Source organism: Hemiscyllium ocellatum, chromosome 10, assembly GCF_020745735.1.
Source record: "Hemiscyllium ocellatum isolate sHemOce1 chromosome 10, sHemOce1.pat.X.cur, whole genome shotgun sequence".
In the NCBI taxonomy this organism is placed as follows: Eukaryota; Metazoa; Chordata; class Chondrichthyes; order Orectolobiformes; family Hemiscylliidae; genus Hemiscyllium; species Hemiscyllium ocellatum.
Window position 1 is genome coordinate 110,671,635 of NC_083410.1, and position 12,702 is coordinate 110,684,336.

The window sequence follows — 12,702 nt, forward strand, 5'->3', positions numbered from 1 at the left end:
ATTCAAAATGATGTTGGAGAGGGTGTAGTTGCTACTCACAAGAACAATGGAGAGGGTGCGGGTGGTACTCACAAGAACATTGGTGAGTGTGCGGAGGTTGTTCACAAGAATATTGGAAAGGGTGCAGACAGTACTCATAAGAACATTGGAGAGCGTGCTGATGTTATTCACAAGAATATTGGAGGGGGTGCGGATGTTACTCACAAGAACATTGGTGAGGGGGCAGATATTACTCATACAAATATTGGAGAGGGTGCGGAGGTTATTCCCAAGAACATTGGAGAGGATGTGGATGTTACTCACAAGAACATTGGTGAGGGGGCAGATATTACTCATACAAATATTGGAGAGGGTGCGGAGGTTATTCCCAAGAACATTGGAGAGGGTGATGGTATTCACAATAACATTGGAGAGGGTGCGGATGTTATTCACAGAAACATTGGAGAGGGTGCAGATGGTATTCATAAGAACATTGGATAGGGTGTAGATGGAATTCACAATAATGTTGGAGATGGTGCAGATGGTACTGACAGGAACATTGGAGAGGGTGCAGATGGTACTCACACGAATATTGGAGACAGTGTGGATGTTATTCACAGGAACATTGGAAAGGGTGCGGACGCAACTCGCAAGAACATTGGAGAGGGTATGGATGTTATTCACAAGAACATTGAAGAGGGTGCAGATGTTATTCACACGAATATTGGAGAGTGTGTGGATGCTATTCACAAGAACATTGGAGAGGGTGCGGATGCTATTCACAAGAACATTGGATAGAGTGTAGATGGAATTCACAAGAACATTGGAGAGGGTGTGGATGGTACTCACAAGAACATTGGAGAGGGTGCAGATGGTACTCACAAGAACAGTTAAAAGAATGAGAAACCACACTGATGAGGAGAAATTGATGAAATTGGGACTGTTGTCCCTGGGAGAGGAGAAGGCTGAGAGGTGATTTGATGGAGGATTTCAAAATCATGAGCAGCTGTATAGACAGGGAGAGGCTGCTCTTGCTTGTGAAAGGAAGCAGAATGAGTGGGGCATTGATTTAAAGTGGTGTAAATGAAGGAAGGGTGAAGTGGAGGAAACCATTTTCAGCCAGTGAGTAATTTGTGTCTGGACCGTACTGCTGGCAAACGTGTGGTGGAGGCAGATTCAATGGAGGCATTGAAGAGGGGCACATGGATAAACATGGAGTGCAAGGATATGGGGAAAAGGCAAGAGATTGGTTCTTGGGGATAGTACCAACATAGATATGATGGACTGTATTGCCTGATTCTGTGCTGGAACCGCTCTGATTTTGTTGGGTTGCCAGTACTTTCTGTTTCTATTTCAGAACCAAACGGTGAACCAAATACAATGTTTTCCTCAGCCCATCAGCCTGGGGAGGGGGGACATGCCAGGATAGGGAAGTCCACAATAGTGGGCATGGGTTTCAGGTGAGAGGGGAAAGATTTAAAAGGGACCCGAACGGGCAACTTTTTCACACAGAGGGTTATGTGTGTATGTGATGTGCTGCCAGAGGAAGTGGTACAACATTTAAAAGGCATCTAGATTGGGTACATGAATAGGAAGGGTTTAGAGGGAATTGGGCCAAGTGCTGGCAAACGGGACTGGATTAATTTTGATGGACTGAAGAGCCTGTTTCCATGCTGTATACCTCTATGAAGAAGATGTGGGAGTCCCTGAAGTTTCCAGAGAGCTGTAGTGCGTGGATGTGTATCTCAACCCCACTTAGTTAAAAACAAACCGAGCGGGGTGTGACGCCTTTATAAATAAGAGGTGTTACTTAAATAGGTTAGAGGGTGTCAGTGCACCGTCCTCAGAGACAGAGAGAGACCCCTCTGAGCCCCAGGAATCAGCTTCACAGGACTTTAACCAGCAAGGGGGGTAAAGTGTGAAAGTTTTGCCCCTAGGGTGGAGGTTTGCTTTAGTGTCTGAACCTCGCCCCCTGTGAACACCTTCCCTGAGAGAGAGAAAAAAGAAATGACTGGTGGTGAGTAAAAGAATGGCATTTCCCAAGCAAATCAAGTCAGCATGGCAAAAATAATTTTTATTTTATATTCAGATTTCATGACCGCACACATCTTAAGGAAAACTACTACAACTGACTCAGTTATTTTACAATCCGAACCGTTTCTATCAGAATAAGACTGTGTGCGATTTTCACTTGCCCCTTGCTTCCTCCGATAGCGAAAAAAAACTGCTGTCCACTGTCCACAAGCATCTGTTCAAATCACGATGAAAGGCATTAACTCATCCCACTTAGTAAATCTTATGCATGCCAACTCATACCAAACTGCTACTTTTACAAAAAAAAATTGCAATAATACATTTAATTATTTCCAGTCCTTTTTTTTTCTCTCGTTTTTCTTTTGCACAAAAAAAGAGAATCGTTTTCTATTTACAAGGTATACATAAATTCTTCCGATTTGATCGCCTTAAAATGAATTACACGCAGGACGATGTTGCTGATGTTCTTTTGTTGTTGTTTAGAAAAGAAGGGACAAAATAACAAAATCAAAATAAAGGGTGTAAACAGACTCGCGGAGACAGAGGGTAAAAAAGAACTCTTCAACCAGTCCTAGATGGTTTTTAAATTGCATCTCACAGAATGTGGCGGATCCTGCATTGTTGGAACGGCCTCTCTCTTGTAAATTCCTGCTACCCCACTCTCCTTAACACACTGTCAGTAACAGCTGATTGATCCCTGTTGATAGCTGCAGCTTTCCCTTCCTACCCGATTTACATCTGTTCAGGTCAATTCAAATATGGTGAGTAAATGAATTGGACATGCAAATTCAAGCCCTAGGCTAGAGACTGCCTCGTTCGAATTCTGGGAAGGCAGTCTTCCGCCCCATATACTTTGTGTGTGTGTGTGTGAAATCATGACAATAACAGTTCTCAGTCATTTGCAGGACAATTGTAAGGCTGTGTTTGGACTAAGGAGGCTCATGGAGGAGGATTGGGGCCTTGGAAACAACACACATAGTGTGGAAGAAAGTTCACATAGTTATTTTTTAATCTATAAGAAACACCATATTATAGGGACAGTACAATACCATGTACAAGTTATAATTAAAAGTCTCTCTCTCATCATCCTATGTGATTCTACAATAGCATTTAACAGAATGTCAAGTCCCCAGGAGTTGATGCTCACAAGACGTTGCCTGGTTTCAGGATCCCTGTGAAAGATGTTGTTTCAAATTGGTCCACAGCTGATGTGAAGAACATAGATCCCGTCTCACTGCTTTCTAATCAGTGTTTGATCGCAAGCCACCATGGGTGCATGCTATTTCCCTTCAGCTATTGAGCATGGATGTCCATGACTTGTCCTCCCATTGTTGGGTCACCAGGGTTGAGCATTGTGGGGCTAGATGCTGACATTGACATCCCAGGATGGGCTGGTGGTCCTCCATGCAACATCATTGCTGGGTGGTGGGGGTGTCCAGGAATGTACGAATGCATGGGAGGTCCGTGTCGTAGTTGGGCAGGGTGAGGGGGCATCTGGGGAGGGGTGTAACTTGGCTGTCCCATGCTCATACCCATTGGACCACCCTGTGATACATAATCTCCTGGCATACCTTGCAAACCTGCAAGAAAACACATGGAAGCCTTTTAGTGAAACAGCGCTGGTTCATCACAACCCACCTGCAATATTAACACACAAACTACATCTCAGACAACGATGGAGATATGCAAAACTTGTTGGAAAAATACCTTAATCAATGCACAATGCAAATATGTCCGACTACGCTGTTTTTCTGCAAAACAATGCGCCACTTAAACCAACTCGGAAAAATGACAAGTCTCAAAAAATCGTTTCTGTTTCTTTAAGGGTAAGCATGACCATGCAGAAAATACATATTGAGAGTAACATCTGTAGTGCGTTCCTCAGTTTGAATGAGTCCCCCATTAATATATGAAATGCCTGGCTCAATGATGCAATTTCAAAATAAATTTTTTAACTCTACCATCCCACTCTGAAAATAATGGAGAATATTGGAACAACATACCCCCTGTTGTTCAAAGACCATTGGTGGGTGGGGGAAGGAGGGGGGGTCACAGCTATTTAAGGGAGACTTTAATCAGCAATCATTTTTATTGTTGAAAATGGTAAGATTTCGAGCTAGGGAAAAGAAAAGGGGGGAGTGGGAATCATGACCTTGTGAAAAGGTCAAAAAAGTTCTGCTTAGTAATTGGAAGGTGGGTTCTTTAACAAAGGCCTCCCAGAGAGCCAGGGTGGGGGGCGAGTGCTGGGCAGGCAGAGTCGGGGTCACTGACCATGCCAAACAAACCATACCTGCAAGGCCTGATTGGCCATCGTCAGCAAATCAATAATGCTCATGAATTAAACCTCTCTCTGTGATCACTAATGTCTGAAATGCGGAATTCAAATTCGGGGGGGGCCACCTTCAGCCGGGTTTGGATGGAAACAGAAAGAGAAATTAAGGCCTAAAACAATAGGCCTCCTGCTCTCTGTGGGTCTCTACATTCTGCATGGGTTGTCATGGTTGATGGGAACTGACAGGTGTATTGTTCCTAAGAGCTATAAGCTCTATAATCGTCAGGGATTGGAAAGCATGGCACTCTCGCTAAGTACGTTCAATTGGCTTCCCCTCTGAGTAATATGGCTCTATGACTGCTACATACACCTTGGATTCAGGTCTTCAGTATGAACAGCAAACGGCTGCTTAATCTAGCCTAAAGGAACAATTGTGAGCTAATGAAAATTGCTTATAAAATATACTGTACCCACAGCTCCATAATCAAATAAGCCGATAATATTTTTGTAATAACCTATTAATTTAATTGGTCATGAAGCATATAATACATCATTTAAATTTAATTGACCTAGAAACTAAGAAACAATATTTAAATTAGCCAAGCTCGGAATTTTCATTCTGAGGTAATAAGTCTCTTGCATTCCTCAGCTCAATGGAATTTTTTTCACAGCTAATTGTCAGGCTGATCTTAGATTCCATGCAAAGCACATATCTAGAATTCGCTTGGCCTTGATATCATTAAAACGGGCATCGCCACATGAGAGAGGACAATCAGAACAGAGTGCTTTCACTTCAGAAAACAAACTAGGAGGACATCAATTAGTGGCAACCCTTTAAGGAGCAGTGGCGGAAGGGAATGTGCCCTTCTCTTTATGTTGCTGTTGCTTGATGTGGTTTGGTGTTTAAACAGAACTGCTTACTCTGAGAATACACCACACACACACACATACACACCAAAATGGTTAGTTTAATTAAAACAAAAGGAGAATAATGCTCATTTATCATCAAGGGCAAGGGCAGCAGAACTCAGCAAGCTCACAGGCTTGGCTTTACTGGGCCCAGCCATTCAGGATTGCATTAATGATCTCTATTTGTGATTACTCAAAAAGTCAAATCCATTTGTCACACTGCACGTGATGGCATACTTAATTTGGATGTGTGCAATTAGTCTTAGCTGAACTCCATACATTGCTGCAACCTCCTCCATTTTGACTAGCTTTTCTAAAAAAAATAAAATTCTGTAACCCAAAATAATGCTTTTACGAGTGGCTGGATCTTTTAAACAAAAAAAAAGAATTGTGATAAATCGTGGCCCTTATTGAATATGGAGGAATTGGTCTCAATTCGAATTATATTCAAAGCGCCTGTTTTCTTTTGCTGTAGGAACACTGTTCGATTGCCTTTTTGGTGTCTCCCAGGTTAGTGTATAAATGTAACTCATGCATCAACTGTGGCTAGACAGATTTATGACACTTTGGGGACATGCTCTTTCCTCTCCTCGCACTGCTGCAGACTGCTTACATTTTGCCAATCAGTCTGTTGCTATGGCGACACACTCCCCCCTCTGGCTGGTTCTTGTTTTTTTTTGTTATGTGGCTAACTCCGTGTTACTGTGCACAGTTGCCGATAACAGTATCAGGCACAAATGCTCCCCTAGATATGTACACATGTATGTATATGTGTGTGTGTTGAGTGTGTGAGTGAGTGTGTGTCTGTGTGCATACACATATACAAACATGCACATTTTTCAATAGATTTTATGTCACTGACAGTGAAGTCAAGCATTCACAACTAGGAGAGAGAAAACAGATGGCCTAAGAACAGTTTGGAAAAAAAAAGTGAATGCAGCATGAAGTTATGGGCAGGAACAGCAAAAAAAAATGTATGAAGGAAAAAAATCTCCTAGAACAAGATGTAAAAACAAAGTCCCTAATTGGTACTTACTTCCCCCTGGCTTTGCGATTGGTTACCTAGCTGAAGGTTACATGTAGTGCCATTGCCCCTCCATGCCTATATTCATGCCCAATCCACTCATAGGTCCTAGAAAGGAGATAAAAATCCAAGAAGATGCCAGAAAATGAGCAAAGTCAAAAAAAAACAGATAGCGCTAAAAAAGACCCTATTCTTTTGTTAAACACCAGGATCGTAGGGCCGAGCGGGGTAATTGGATCCTGCAACAGGAGAAATCATTTCTCCTCCTCTTTTTTTTAAAATCATTAGGTGCATAGAAGACAGGCAAGGCAAGGCAGGCAGTCTGAAGTGCAGCAAAAGATGAGGGTGATAATCCTGATGAGCACTCTGAATGGTGTGGAATGAAGATGTAAACACTGGTGAGCAATGAGAAGGGAGTATGAAGGAATACACGCTGTACAATGTGAACACCTACCAGGGGGCCGGATACCCATATGCTGCTGTCCGTCCATCACGAAACCTCCCATCGGCTGACCGTCTGGGTTGTAGGGTGCACCTTGGCTCACTGAGGATTAAGAACAAGTCTGGATATCATTTTCTGTCGACAGCATTCAGGTCTGATTCAAACACAGGAACACCTTGCCTGACGAGGCTTCATAATACAAAGCATATGAACGGAGTTTCAACCCCACTGAGTCATTTCTCACACAACCATTTGAAAGAGGAATGAAAATACTTACCTGACTGATGTAATGTGGCCGAGAGCACTTGACCGTATGTGCTTACTTTCATTTCAAATGCTAAACGGATTATTATTAACTTTTATTTTCATTAATTACTATTTGTACAGGTACTGAATACTTACGTTAGTGTAACAAGGAGAAAGTGTTTCCTAAGCTGTTTGGGTTCTGCTAGCAATGGTGCTAACTCACTTGTATCTTGTACATTTCCCTATTTGCAATGATTAGATTACTTACAGTGTGGAAACAGGCCCTTCAGCCCAACAAGTCCACACCGACCCGCCGAAGCGCAACCCACCCATACCCCTACATTTACCCCTTACCTAACACTACGGGAAATTTAGCATGGCCAATTCACCTGACCCACACATCTTTGGACTGTGGGAGGAAACCGGAGCACCTGGAGGAAACTCACGCAGACACAGGGAGAACGTGCAAACTCCACACAGTCAGTCGCCTGAGTCGGGAATTGAACCCGGGTCTCAGGCACTGTGAGGCAGCAGTGCTAACCACTGTGCCACCGTGTCGCCCAGAGTTTGCTCAGAAGCTGGTGTTAGCTAAAAACAAAATGGAAAATTCCAAAAGGTCTTTGACTTTGCTTTTTTTTTGGCAGAGTTACCAGTAATTACTTTAAGATTAGATACCACATCTGCTCCAAACTCTTTTGTGCGATCTCTTCGCTATTATTTTATCTTCAGGAGCAGTCAGGAAACTTTGTGTTAGCCAGGACCCAGGAAGTGACCCTTTGCTTCTTGCAGTTGGAAAATCTGACACAGGATGGTAAAACCGGCCTTGGAAATTTCCTGTGGTGCAGTTCCAGAACAATTAAAAATAAAGTACCCTTTCTGTTCAGCAGGTGGATTTTTGATGCTTTCCGCGGAATCATCGCAAGATACAACACAGACAGGCAAAACTAGGCCAACCCTGCCTTTGACAGAGACATCCAATTAATTCCATTCTCCTGCTCTTTCCACACAGCCCTCAACATTCTTCCCTTCAACTACTTATCCAAATTGCTTTTGAAAGTCAATCTGTTTCCATCACCAGCTCATTTCACGACACAACTTACTGCATTAAGAAAAAAAAATCAAGGTTTCCTTGGGTCACATTGCTTTCTGTGCCAATTACCTGAAATCTATTTGTGCTGGTTGCTGATCACCTTGTCACCAGAGGTAGTATCTCCTTAAAACCCCCATAATTTTGAAGATGGCTACTGAATCGTCCTTTGACCTTTGTCGAAGGACAACAAGCCCTGGCTTCTCCAGTGCCTGCACATCATTGAGGTCCCTCAGCCTTGGCACCATCTTTAGTAAATGCTGCCTGTGTCTTCTCTAAGGCTTGATCACCTTCGCAACGCACGGTGCACTGAATTGGACACAACACTACAGTCTAACTAGTGACTTCAAATGGCTTTGCCTTATATTTTTGCTTGTGCTTTCTCTCTTTTGTGATATGATTTTAAAGCACAATAGTTTGTTTTTCAAAGAGAACTGTAGAGCTTCTTTGGCTTGCACAGTCTTCCCTGTCATCAGCTGCTTAAAGGACCAAAAGGTCAATATGTAGTTCCAGCAGAGGTGCTAGACACTGTAGAAAAATGCCAAAAGTCTATGAGAACAATGGCTTCATTGTCCTTATTTTCAAACTGTGAAGCATCAGTTCTTTTTTAAAGATTAGAGATTAAAGATGCCTTGTAACGAAACCAGAAACACGATTATAAAGATCAAGGCTATGCCTTAGACACACAAAGCACGTGGAGCTAATCTGTACACATTCTGTCCAAGTTTCAAACTGTCCTGTTATTAAAACCGTTCAGCTGGAGAATTCCACTCCATGGAATTCCAAGGCCCCGGGTTAAAATGACTGCCATTTTAGACAAGAAGGTGGTTGAATGGTTTTACCGTTGGACGGTTACAGTGGAGGTCACAGCCAAAGCTCAAGGCAAAATGACACTACATCACCTCTTAAATATCATCATGGCCATACTGATAATTCCTTTCTGAACCCAGTGGAGTGGGAGTTAGGTGCAAGAGATCATCATTGCTGCAATGCGGTTAAATGTTCATAAATGCCATATTAACCTAGTCCTTTTTTATTGCATTGTTCTGTTTCTCCATTTGCCAGCCCTGTTAGAGCATCTTCCTTCTGTGTTTGAGAAGCCTAGCAAGGACACAATACTCCACTGATATCACTCTCCAGCGAGCAGCTCAAGAGACCTAGAACTGTAGCTCAGCCACGAATTTCCTTGCACCCTTCCATCCCCACCTGGGAGACGCCTCCACTCAACTCAGAGACGTCACACTCATCCGCTCAGAGACGTCACACTCATCCACTCACCAACATTACACTCATCCACTCAGGAATGTCACACTCATCCGCTCAGAGATGTGTATGTCACATGTGCCTTATGTGCTAACCATGAGAGGGTGTGAACAGTTATTGGGTTAGGAACTTGTTGATCATATTACAGCTGCTCATGGTTTAGCTGAAGGGTTCACGAAAACAAAAATCGAGGAAGTTTCAATGAACTAAGAATCTGCAACTACAACAGGGTCATGTGAGCAAAGAAATATGGGATCCCCTTTGAAACCTTTCATCTCTCTCTCTCTCCTTTCCTTTCTGATCTTCCTCAAAACCCATCTCTCTCACCTGTCCTTTTTCAGGCTCCGTGTCAAATTTAGTTTGATAATGCTCTTAAAAGTATCTTGAGGTGGTTTAGGAAGGTGCCACACAAATGCAAAATCTTTTTTGTGAAAGAATAAACAAAGACGCCCAATTATATAGCACTTTTAATAATCACCAGTGTCACATGGTGCTTTACGTCCAATGAACTGCTTCTGAAGTGCAGTCACTTGTTTTAGGGAAATCAGACCTCAATTCATGTGAAGCAAGCTCCCACATTCCAACATGAGAAAGACTCAATGACCTGTTTTTTCTAAGTAGCGTTGATGCAAGGAATAAACATTGACTTGAACACCAGGGATAAATCGCCTGCTCTTTTGCAAAAGAGTGCTTTGGAATTGTTAAAGTCCACCTGAGGCAACCTTGGACCTCAGTTTATCAACGCAGACAATCGACAGTATTCTGACAGGCAGCACTCCTTCCCTGCCAGATTTTCAGTCAGATTTCTCTGTTCAATTTTACAGTGGGGCATGAACCTGCACCCGTGTCAGTGACAAGATTAATATTCCACTTTCTACTCTACTTTCCAAAGTCTGATGATCAGTCGGCTATGTAGGGATTTTATTTTGCAAATTGTGCCCTCACTGTAACACATTAGTGGAGAGTGTGCCGTTGAATTCACTGACAAGTGACTTGTTGTAACTAACGCTGGTGATGCCCTGACAAAAATGCTAACGGTTAATAGCAAGGTTCGATGATAATTGTAACACGAAAAGTGCTTGAATATCCAAAAATATCTTATTCAATGCATTTTTTTTTCTTTCTGCTCAAAGGCAGATTTACTTTTGTTTGCAATATTTAATTAGATTGACACATATGTACATCATACATCAGAGAATGAACCATGTACATCATGAAAGACTTTTAGTGTAAATCAATCTTTTAAGTTATTGAAAGCTGGCAAGACGGTGAAGACTCTATGGGCTGATGGGCCTAATTCTGTGCTGCAAACCTCCAAGACTACTGGAATATTCCTTTTGACTCATAATAAATGATATGTACGAACAAAATACTGGAAATTATCAGCAGGTCTGTAGAGGCAGACAGAAACAACATCAATAACATTCCATTGCGACCCCTAAAATGTTAACTCCCACTGGTGTGTATTTCCAGCAGTTTCCACTTTTATTCTGCATTTTCAGCCCCCACAGTACTTTGTTTAATTGTATGTAAATAGGTAGATATGTGAACTGTAACAGTAGGCTAAATTAGACACATTTATTCTTTTGAATTCACTAATTAGAAAGGAACCCCGTTGTCCAGGTAAAGCGCCCAGAAGAGTTTGAATCTCATTTTGTTCCACATGCAATCAGTGCGCTGGTAGCAGCCCTTGATATGAGTTATGTTTTTCACAAAGCAAATGACACCTTTGTGCTAAATACTAAAAAATACAGGAATAGTGTAATGTTCTGACTGTGACTTACAAAGATGAGAATGCCCTTTTAATGAATTATGAAGTGCTAAATGACTTGACTATGCCCATTATCACACTGAGAACTGCATTAATGTTAAAGCAGAAAAGAAGGCATATTAGATGTATCCCTTGACAAGAGGCATAAGAAATATTGGAACTAAGTTGAGATAGACTGTCTCCAAACCATAGAATAATACAGTGCAGCACAAAAAGGAGCATATTCAGCTCATCGATTCTGCACTGGCTTTTTATGAACTTACAAATTAGAAGTAGAAATAGGCAATTTGACCCTTCCATCATGCTCTGCTTTTCAATAAGATTGTGACTGATCTGTCTGTGTTCTAAATTCCACATTCCCATCTAACATTGATAACCTTCCCAAGAATCAATCCAACACTGTCTTAAAAATATCTGCTGACTTCCACGACCACCACCATCATTTCCTGAGGGAGGGACTTCCAATACTGCACAGCCCTCTCAGAGGGAAAAAAAACTCCCCCTCATCTCTGACTTAAAGGGTTCACCGCTAATTTTAAAATAGTGTCCCCTAGTTTCAGACTAATCCAAAAGAGGAAACATCCTTTCCACATGCATCTTGTCAGGAGCATTCAGGATCTCATACACTTCAGTCAAATCACCCCTCACTCTCATGAACCCCGGTGAAAACAAGCCCAGACTATCCAACCTTTCCTCATAAGACAACCCACTCATTCCACGTCTCAATCTGGGTAACCTCCTCTGAACCGTCTCCAACACATCTACTTCTATAGAAAGGAGACCCAAACTGCACAAAGTGTTCACGATGTGATCTCACTAATGCCCTGGAAGATCCTATTATGTTCATTTCCTCTTGTAACAAAATAGAACATCCCACCAACCTTCCAAATCACTTGCTGTAGTTGAATTCTAACTATTTGTGATTCATGAACTAGAACACTTAGATTCCTCTGTACCTCAGAATTTTGCAGTCCTTTTCCATTTAAATTACAGTCTGATATTTTATCCTTTCTGCCAAACTGAATGACTTCACATATACTGTCAAAGCTTTGTCCATTTACTTAACCAATCTATTACTGTCCTCACCTTTGCTGTAGCATCTTCACAACATGTTTTCCGACCCACCTTTGTGTCATCTGTCATCATGCCTTCAATCTCCTCATTTAAGTCAGTCATATACACTGTAAAAGGTTGAGGGCTCAGCCCAGACCCCCATGGGAACCCACTCACCATCTCTTAGCAATCAGAAGAAGACCTATTCCTGCACAGTCCCCGTTTTTCTGCTAGTTAGCCAATTGTCTAAACACGTTGGTATAGTATACTCTACACCATGACATCCAGCTTTGCATAACAACATTCTGAGAGTGTAAGTACATCAATGACAATACCCCTTTCACAAAACCCTTTGTTGATTCGTCCTGATTACCTTGGGTTTTTGATGACTTAAAACATCCTAACAGGACTAGACAGGATAAATGCAGGAAGGATATTCTCAATGACTAGCGAGTCCAGAACTAGGGGTCCGTTTTAAGGTCACGGAGCACGCCATTTCGGACTGTGATGAGGAGAAATGTCTTCACCCAGAGAGTGGGGAGCCTGTGGAATTCCCTACCACAGAAAGATCAGAACATTGAATGTTTTCAAGAAGGAGTTAGATATAGATCTTATGGCTAAA

At 42.1% G+C, this 12,702-nt stretch overlaps 1 protein-coding gene across 4 annotated transcripts in view; it reads right to left on the minus strand.

Moving 5' to 3' along the window:
* Nucleotides 1-2,032: 2,032 nt before the first annotated feature.
* meis1b (Meis homeobox 1 b) overlaps nt 2,033-12,702 on the minus strand; it is a 252,384-nt gene continuing 241,714 nt past the window's right edge. For 2 of the 4 annotated variants that reach the window (XM_060831864.1, XM_060831863.1), the window contains exons 11-13: nt 6,673-6,762; nt 6,231-6,326; nt 3,504-3,593 (exon numbers count right to left, since the gene is read on the minus strand). In XM_060831864.1, the coding sequence (XP_060687847.1) occupies nt 6,268-6,326; nt 6,673-6,762 (149 nt within the window). In that variant the 3' untranslated portion in view covers nt 3,504-3,593; nt 6,231-6,267. Of the gene's footprint in view, nt 3,594-6,230; nt 6,327-6,672; nt 6,763-12,702 lie in introns of all 4 variants that reach the window. The other 2 variants (XM_060831862.1, XM_060831861.1) reach the window with 1 other exon arrangement.